Source organism: Sparus aurata, chromosome 5 (assembly GCF_900880675.1).
Source record: "Sparus aurata chromosome 5, fSpaAur1.1, whole genome shotgun sequence".
NCBI classification, from domain to species: Eukaryota; Metazoa; Chordata; class Actinopteri; order Spariformes; family Sparidae; genus Sparus; species Sparus aurata.
Genome location: NC_044191.1, coordinates 3623190 through 3632521, shown reverse-complemented (window position 1 = coordinate 3632521; position 9332 = coordinate 3623190). Strand labels below are relative to the sequence as shown.

Here is a 9332-nt window from a genome sequence, read left to right as displayed (position 1 = left end):
GACAGGAAATAAAGGGAATACATAGGGATGTAGTGGAGTGTGAACCCACGTGAACACAGTCCGCGTTCTGGTGATTTGTATAGTGCTGTGACACTGCTGATGTTTTGCAATATTGGTGGATGTGACTCATGTTCATCGACTTAACCCTTTTTATTATATGGCCCTGAGGTACTGTATCTGTCCAGTCGTCATGTCTATATGAAACTTGTGATACTCGTGATAACAGGTTTAATTTCCCCTTCCAGTCGCAGTCAACATTACAGTTCATTAGCTGAGGCGACCTCTGCAGATCAATCAGCAGACATCATGTTTTATTTTGAAAGAGAGACCCATTGGGGCAGAAATATTATGGATTTACTTTAATTCTTCTCTTGTCAGATGTATAAATAAACATCTAATTTTGCATCACTGAGGACCGTTCCCACCCTGCAATATGGCAAAATAGACGCTTCTCTTTAAATTCAGCTCTGCACACATGCATTTATTGATTGGAAGGTAATTTTCTGTCACAATGTGATAGACAATAATAGTTTCTTGAGACCTTGAAATAGTTGTAGTTGCTCATTAACAGTGGTCACAAGGCTCTGTGTAATGTGACAGGTGTCGCTCTGTGTCACACACTTACAAACAATTGACACCAACTGTGCAGTGTTTTAACTTTTGTGTTTTAGTTTTTGTTTTGCCTTTAAATTACTGTGTGCGTGTGTGTGTGTGTGTATGTGTGTGTGTGTGTGTGTGTGTTGGGGGTGGGCTGGCTGCCTCGTGTCAAGGCACGGCAGCAGAGGTAGGCGGAGAGGCGCTGCGACCTGCCTCCCCCCCCCCCCCCGCCCCCGGGACATCCATTCATCCACCCGGATAAACCCTCCGTCTATGCTGTTCACATCCATACACTGTGTGGAGGACTACCAGTGACGGTGACAATTTCTATGAGCAGTTGGTGCTGTAGTTCTTTCGGAAGGGAGACAATCAGGATTCTACAGAGGACAATCCTTCAGACTGTCTGCAGCGGCGGAGACGATGAGCGCCGCCTGCCTCTCTCTTCACGGTAAAGTCTTTCCCCCTGGAAGCTGAATGCTTTCTACAACAGTTTCTTTGTGTGCCACAGATGAGTTCTTCTCACTTTGGTGTTCTTCTTGTTAGTTGTGTTTAGTTTGGGTAACGACAATCTTAACACATTCAGAGTATGAACGCTGCTCTTTTCTTCTCGCAGTTCTAGTGCTGTGCGGATTCGTCAGTGCGCAGGAGCAGCTGCTGCCCGGGTCCTGTAACTTTGAACTGGGCACCTGTGGCTACACATCAGACCTGGACTATGGCAGCTGGAGCGTGAATGAAGAAGGTACAGTGTAAATCAACCTATTGTGGGAGGTCTGATGCCTGTGAGTGACTGTGTAAGTTCTGCACAAATTAATTGTAATGTAGGCCAAATCGAAATCGCAATATGGCCAAGTGCAACATCCAGGAGCTGCACTTTTTTTTTGATAAAGCATAAATGTGTGACAAACTCAGCATTATACTTAAGTGTAAGTCTGCTGTAGTGCCCAGCTGTAATAAAACAAATGTCACATCATCACAATTTTAGTAGTTTTGCCAGTGAAATGGGAATAATCACGCAGCAGTGATCATTTGCACTGATAATTGCAATCATAAAATAATCAAAACATTTTACCATACCGTGCAGGTCTGGTGTTGAACCTGGCTACAGATATTCCATGACCTCTCAAAAGTAAAACGTAAGACATTAAGAAATATATTGATATTTCAAAACAATGTTAAATGTATTCTTACTGATTTGGAAAATCAAACTTGGCTAGGCCAAGTCAAGAAGCCGAAAAATTGAGCCAACACAGATGTAACAAAAACTGCAGATCTTAAAATGGCCAGTTGATGCTGGCTTCAAAATTAAGTCAACCCTATCAGACCCTGTGTTAAAATGCCCAACTTTACAGCACGAGTAGACGATGGTGGAGCCACATTAATTCCTATGAAATCTGCTCAGTGACGCATTAAGCCAAAAAAGCTCAACTTCTCAGGTCTGACATTACCTGGATCTTCCCTGGTGTGGGGCCTTAAGGGCATCACTAGAGACTTCTGCCGAGAGTTGAGGAGGGCACAAAGTTTGTTTTTCAAACTCTTGGGATTAAAAAGTGGATTCATCCTTACTCTCTCCTGCCATAGCGAACCAAGAACATGCCTAAGTTAAATTCAAGTTACTGCTCGTGATTGACTGCTGAATGGAGAGGAAGTCTTCTTTATTCTATGATCATACAGAAGAGATGGGAAAAAGAGAGGATCTGGTGAGAACTCACTGCAGTTAGAGACAAAACTGAACACAAACACAGACACACACACCGTTGTCAAATGTACATACATGTTTTCTGTCTGTTTGGGTTGATAAACCTGCCATCAAATTCACATGACTAACATGAACACACACAAATTATCCAACGGTCAAACTGACGGGAATAATGAGAGGCGAAATTCGCTTTTCTTTATGTGTGAACACAGTTAGCCTTATCTAGCTTGGTAGCTTCCAGCTAGGTGGGCTTGTTCAACTAACTAGGCTCATTTCAGGTCAACCCACACTCACTGACAGTTAAGGCATTTAGCAGACGCTTTTATCCAAAGCAACATACAGTAATTCATACATTCATACACTGATGGTGGTGGTGGCTGCCATGCAAGGTGCCGACCTTGAGGAGCAGTTTGGGGTTCAGTATCTTGCCCAAGGACACTTGGATGTATAATCAAACCAGCAACCTTCTGATAATGAGATGCTGGCTCTACCCCTGAGCCACAGTAACCCCTGCGTGCCTTGATTGAAAGAATTACAGCAATTGAAGTTAAAATCTGAATCGTCACGTGCTTCACATAGACTTAAGATAGTTTCAGGAAGTTCTAAGCTGGTAAATTAAATGAGACAGAATTACAATGCTTGGCAGTTAGTACATGATTTATTTATTGATTTACAATTTTGACACAGCCCACTGCAGGTGTATGTAGGAACATCAGAGGGGTTGTTTAAAAAAAGAAATCAACACAAATTATAATAAAAAATAAAACGAAATATAAACTTATTCTATATATTTGTATATATTAAATAAAATAAACATTTGAGGATAAGTGGGCGAGGATAGCCTTGTTGGTGTATTTAAGGCTAGCTTCACTTCAGTTAAACAGTCTTCTGCTGTTGTTTTTTTTTTAAAATTTCTTAAACTTGTGTGAGAGACCCTCTTTTGATATAGATGAATTTTCTATCCTTTCTTTTATTCATACTGTTTTCACTAACCACATGGTACATTAACTGAGGACCTGATTAATCTTAATGACATAATGACTAATGATGGCAGACTATCACTATCAATGAGCACAGTGAGTCAGTGGACTAGCAGCAGCTATGATGACACACGTGTTGGCTTAGGGAATTCATCTCAAGTGGAAATGAATTAATAATTTTTTGCTATTCTTACGCACCCCTGCACTTATTAATACATACATACATACATTAATACATTACATTAATACAACATAATATACTCAAATTCAAAACAACTTTATTATCCAATTTTTTGTGCTAAAGGCAGAACTTTCTGTGTGGCTTTCATGTGCATAAATCTATTAAAAATGGAACATTGACAGGATTTAACGTATATACTGTATGTAAACACACATTTATACACATTTACATATATACTGTGCTCTTATCATCATGTGTTCATTAAATTAATCTAGACAACTCAGAAACTTCCCTCTGCCCTCTCCTCTATAGGAGATACACTACTTAATAATAAAGATAATTAATCACTGGTGATTAATCATACACTCGTAATTAGGGCACCACCTCCGTTGTTTCATTTATTGGAATAGGCCGGAGGGAATTATTCCAAACATCTAACTGCACAAGTTTAACTTAGACCGTTCAAATTAATTTATTCAATTTATTTAATTTCAAAATCTATATTCACTCTCACATTCTAAATCTCATATTCTGAAGTAGTGATTTCTTTACACGGTTCCATCGATTTTCCACATCAAATTTAACTTGTACAGACAAGGACATACGGTTATATATGTTATCAACTAAATAATGCAGAGTAAATAAATAATGAAATAATATTTCAAACAGATGACAACAAATAACAGAAAATATGGAGACTGTAAGGTTTAAATTATTGAGATTAGGTGAATTTTGGACGATGGTGAATTTGCGAACAGGTACCCAGCTAGCAATTTATTGTTCCAAAAATGTTCTGAGAATGTTACTGAGAATATTCTCGTAATGTTTTCAGTGGGAAGTTTTCGTTAAGTTCCCCGAATGTTTGAGGATAACGTTCTCTAAAAACATTCCAAAAATGTTTTGTGATAACCTCCTTAAAATGTTCAGTGACAACATTGCTTGAACGTCAGGCCCTAATGTTCGTGAAAACGTTCTCAGTGGGAAGTTTTCGTTAAGTTCCCAGAGTGTTCGAGGATAACGTTCTCTAAAAACATTACAAATATGTTTAGTGATTGCCTTAAAATGTTTATGTTTATTTTTTCCAGTACTTCACCCACTCACACACTGATGACAGAGGCTGCCATGCAAGGTGCCAACTGCACATCAGGAGCAATCTGTGGTTCAATATTTTCCTCAAGGCCACTTCAACACGCAACTCAACCGAACCTGGATTCAAACCACTAACCTTCTGATCACTAGACAACCTGCTCTACCCACTGAGCTACAGCCACTCCAAACATCTTGTTCTAAATGTTTCTGAATGTTCGAGGCGTACGTTCTCTAAAAACACTCCAAAAATGTTTTGTGATAACCTCCTTAAAATGTTCGGTGACAACATTACTTGAACGTTATGCCCTAATGTTCGTGAAAACGTTCTCAGTGGGAAGTTTTCGTTAAGTTCCCAGAGTGTTCGAGGATAACGTTCTCTAAAAAATTGCAAATATGTTTAGTGATAGCCTTAAAATGTTTACTAAAAGCCCTGTTAGAACATTATGCCCAAATGTTCTTAAAACATTTTTAGATGAAAGTTTTTTAATGTTCCTGGAAAGATACTATTTTAGAGTTGAAAAAAATCTATAAATGTTTTGCAGTAACTTTTCATTAAAATATTTAAACATTAAAACATTATGACAACATTCCTACTTCATCTTAAAGGAGAACTTCGGTCGATTTAAACATGCAGCTTCATTGCTCAAGCTACCCTTGACTTGCCAGTACCGAAGACGCGAAAACATTTGGTCCAACCATTACAGAGCTCCGTGAACGGAGACTTAGCATTGAACGCTAACAGCATGGGGTCAGAACTTTACACTTTGTTTTAAGCATCTTAACATGCTCCACATCTCACACCAAAAGTAATGCAACATCAGCAGACACCTTAGCACACAGCACTGTAGCGTGTATGACTCAAAATGAATAAAAAAAGTAGTTAAAACAGTGTGTTTGTGCAAGCAGCTACATACCTGTTTGTTGACATCCGCGTCTTCCGGTAGCTAGACCAAACTAGTCAATCCGTCGAGCGTGCACTTACTCCCTCACTGGCGGAGACGGAAACGTATTCCAGCATTTTCGTGTTTCTGTTCATAATGTACATGTCCATGTTACAGCCTGTCATGAGCCATGAGCCTTACAATAGCCTATTAACCCTTTAGGCGCCAGAGTCGCAAATTTGCGACACACCGCGGTACTGAACAAAACAGCTGTTTTCTCCAAATAGAGTGTTACATGTCGTTCATACTCCCCACGACTAGTTGGCAGACATCCTATACTTAGACCTTAGCTCATAAAAACGTCTTGCTTCAATGCAAAATGTTCGAGGAAGTCCCATGCAAACTGTGGGGTGAGAGGGCGGAGACAGTGCGCCAGGAAGCCATTTTGCTCAAGGGGTATTGCTGGATTCAGACGTTATTGAGACGAAATAAACGACAATGGCATGCAAAAAGTTGACACTTAGGGAAGTTATTGAGCTCCTATTCGGTGATTCTGTTTCTGAAGTGGAAAATCTAGCTTTGGGAGATGACGGTCGGTTGATTAGTGAGCTTGCTAGTCGCGGTGCGTCTTTGCATAGCAATGGCGGTGCCGCGCAGAGCGAGGAAAACGCACAAGCACTAACACACGATCCTTTGCCCAATAGGTGGGAATGGAAATGATACATGAACTCGTAGTATCAATAGGGAAGCGAATGGACGTGGTAGAAGTAGTGTTGGTGGTGAGAATAGCGCTGGGTGTCAGCGTTAGTGTTCACTCTTTCCACCGCGACGGTCACTTAGCCTCCATCCGCGGCAGCGGTGCAGCTATGCGCCGCAGCAGTGTTCACGAAGCACAAAACACACACGAGTCCAACTCTTCTCACAACACTAGAGGAGATAGCAGGGGGAGACGTGGGCAAAGTGTTCGTAGAAAGGCTGATGGGTGTCGTAGGGGCAACAGGGGAAGGCAGAACAGGGCTGGAAATGATGATGATGATAATGGTAATGGTGGCTGGGCTTACTTGAGAGATTAAGTATATGGATAAAGCCCTTTGATGAGCAAATTGGATATCGTGGTGACAGAAAGCTAAGCAATGATTCAAGGTCTATAGTTTTTTTGTCCCTCTTTCTGACTGATGATTTCTGGTATCTTATAACAATGGAGACAATGCTTATCAGTATTTAGGCTGACATGAACTAATTCCAAGTTCACGGTTTCATGAATGGTATGAAGTAAATACATATATATGTATATATATATATATATATATATATATATATATATATTAGTTCTTATTGTCTCTATGCCTTGCAATGAGAGGCTCCACACTCTACAAATATTACAAACTTTTATCTGGATAGATGGGCACAGATAAGGCCTCTGCAGCTAAAAGACGCCTACTGTTATTATTATCATATAATAATAATAATAATAATAATAATATAATAATAATAAAGAAGAAGAGAAGAGAAAACAAGAAAAAAGGAAGAAAAAAAGTGTCCTCCAATGGGGGGGATGGTGGGTAAAAAAAACGCATACTGTTTACATGAGTTTTGTGGTGTACTAATAGTTCTAGTTTACGACTGTTGGCTTACAATTTACTTTTTCCCTGTTCATTTGATGTGTGGACAACATAACAAATGGATGGAGGGGATGAATCTGATGAAATAAGTTCAACTCTCTTTCAAAATACCAGGTATTTCATGGAAATTACATAATCCAATATGGCCGCCACCATATGACGTCATAATATGCAAATTAGATGGGAAAAATTACTCCCTTCATAAACTTTAGGTCATTCTCAATATTTGTCTCATTTACACTTTGTCTCTATCTCAAACTACATTCAAGCCAGAGCCTTCTGAAATTTAGATGACAAAATCTAGTATTTTTTAAAATAAAACCCGGCGCCTAAAGGGTTAAGCCTGTTAAGTGCACACTTGGTGGATATACTAGTTTGGTCTAGCTACCGGAAGACGCGGATGTCAACAAACAGGTAAGTAGCTGCTTGCACAAACACACTGTTTTAACAACTTTTTTATTCAGTTTGAGTCATACACACTACAGTGCTGTGTGCTAAGGTGTCTGCTGATGTTGCATAACTTTTGGTGTGAGATGTGGAGCATGTTAAGACGCTTAAAACACAGTGTAAAGTGCTGACCCCATGCTGTTAGCGTTCAATGCTAAGTCTCCGTTCACTGAGCTCTGTAATGGTTGGACCAAATGTTTTCGCGTCTTCAGTACTGGCAAGTCAAGGGTAGCATGAGCAATGAAGCTGCATGTTTAAATCGACCGAAGTTCTCCTTTAAGACAAAAATGTCCTTACTAGGATCACTGATAATTTCCTTAACTATTTTAGTTGGACTATTAACACATGTAAAATTTTGATAACATCAATATTCAAAAGTCTTTCAACAGAGTTATTCATTTATATTCTTTTAGTTAAAACAAGGGTTACAGTTACGTTTTTTCAATTGCACTTTCCCCAGTAGACATTCTGCTAGAACCAAAAAGACAAAAAAATCAACAAAAACTGGCAAATGCCCCAGTCATGTGCACTTTAAACCTAAACTTTAAACTTAACTTTTTGGCAACAACAATAATGTAAAACGTACTGTAAAACAGTAATATTGGGCTATAAAATAATTTTTTTGACTTTAACTAAATATCATTGAATCATTGATTGTGATTGCTTGTGATAAGGTAAGCCTACTAGGCCTATGTGTAAGAATCAGAATGACACTGATGGCCATTAGGGCAACTGCAGACAGCGACCTTGCACAGGAGCGAGCAGCCAGTGGCCAGACAGCATGGATCTGGCATTAGTTGCTTTGCAGCTGATAAAGTCATTTGCAAATGGCAACCTAGCAAATTTATCAGCCCTGGGACGGCTGGGAGTCCGGATGGATTAGCGACGTCATTGTGGTGTGTTTGGTCGTGTCTTGGCTTGCATTGGCTTTCTGAGGTAACTTAGCCTGCTTCCCTGGAGCTGGCATGGGTTTATGACATTAAAAAAAAAAGTTCTGTTATCTGAGGCCTTAAAAACATCCCCAAAACATTTTCCAAATGTTGCTTTGAGAATGTTCTTTCTTTGTAAACATATCAATTACAGAAAAGTTTTATTAAAAAAAACATTCTGTAATCTGAAGCCTGAAAAACATCCTGAATAGATTTTCTGAACATGATAATGTTATTCCTTTGTGAACATGTAATGTTGTGGTAATTATTTATAAAACAATGTCCCCCAAACATCCTCAGGATGTTGCAATGAGAATATTATTCCTTTGTGAACATATCACAATACAGAAACATTTTATAAAAAAGATAATGTAATCTGAGGCCTTAACAACATCCCCAAAAAATCCCAAGAATGTTACAACTAAAATATCCTTCCTTTGTTAACATATCACATTTCAGGAACATTTTAGAATGTTCTTTTCTGTTATCTGAGGTATCAAAGCATTTTTTGTAGCTTTGATAATGTTTTTCCTTCGTTATCACATAACATCGTGGGAACGTTTTATAAAAAAACGTGCTGAAATCTGAGACTTTAATAACATCCTGAAAACATTTTCTGCATGTTGCTTTGACAATGTTCTTCCGTTGATATCGTGTAACATTGTGGGAATGTTTTATTAAAAAACTTTCAGTTATTGGAGGCCTCAAAGACATGCCAAACTCTGAAAAGTGTTGCTTTGAGAATATATTTCCTTGTTATCATCTAACATTGTGGGAATGTTTTAAAGAAGAACATTCTATAATCTGTTAACTGAACAACATCACAGGAATAATGAGAGGCGAAATTCGCTTACCTTTGTTAACATATCACATTACAGGAATGTTCTATGAAGAATGTTTTGTGAACTGA

At 38.9% G+C, this 9332-nt stretch overlaps 1 protein-coding gene across 2 annotated transcripts in view; it reads left to right on the top strand.

Annotated features, from left to right (window-relative positions):
• The first annotated feature begins 834 nt into the window (after window positions 1-834).
• mamdc2a (MAM domain containing 2a) overlaps window positions 835-9332 on the top strand; it is a 61554-nt gene continuing 53056 nt past the window's right edge. Inside the window, exons 1-2 of one of the 2 annotated variants that reach the window (XM_030417997.1) lie at window positions 835-1045; window positions 1211-1336. In XM_030417997.1, the coding sequence (XP_030273857.1) occupies window positions 1018-1045; window positions 1211-1336 (154 nt within the window). In that variant the 5' untranslated portion in view covers window positions 835-1017. Of the gene's footprint in view, window positions 1046-1210; window positions 1337-9332 lie in introns of those variants that run through there. The other variant, XM_030417998.1, reaches the window with a different exon arrangement.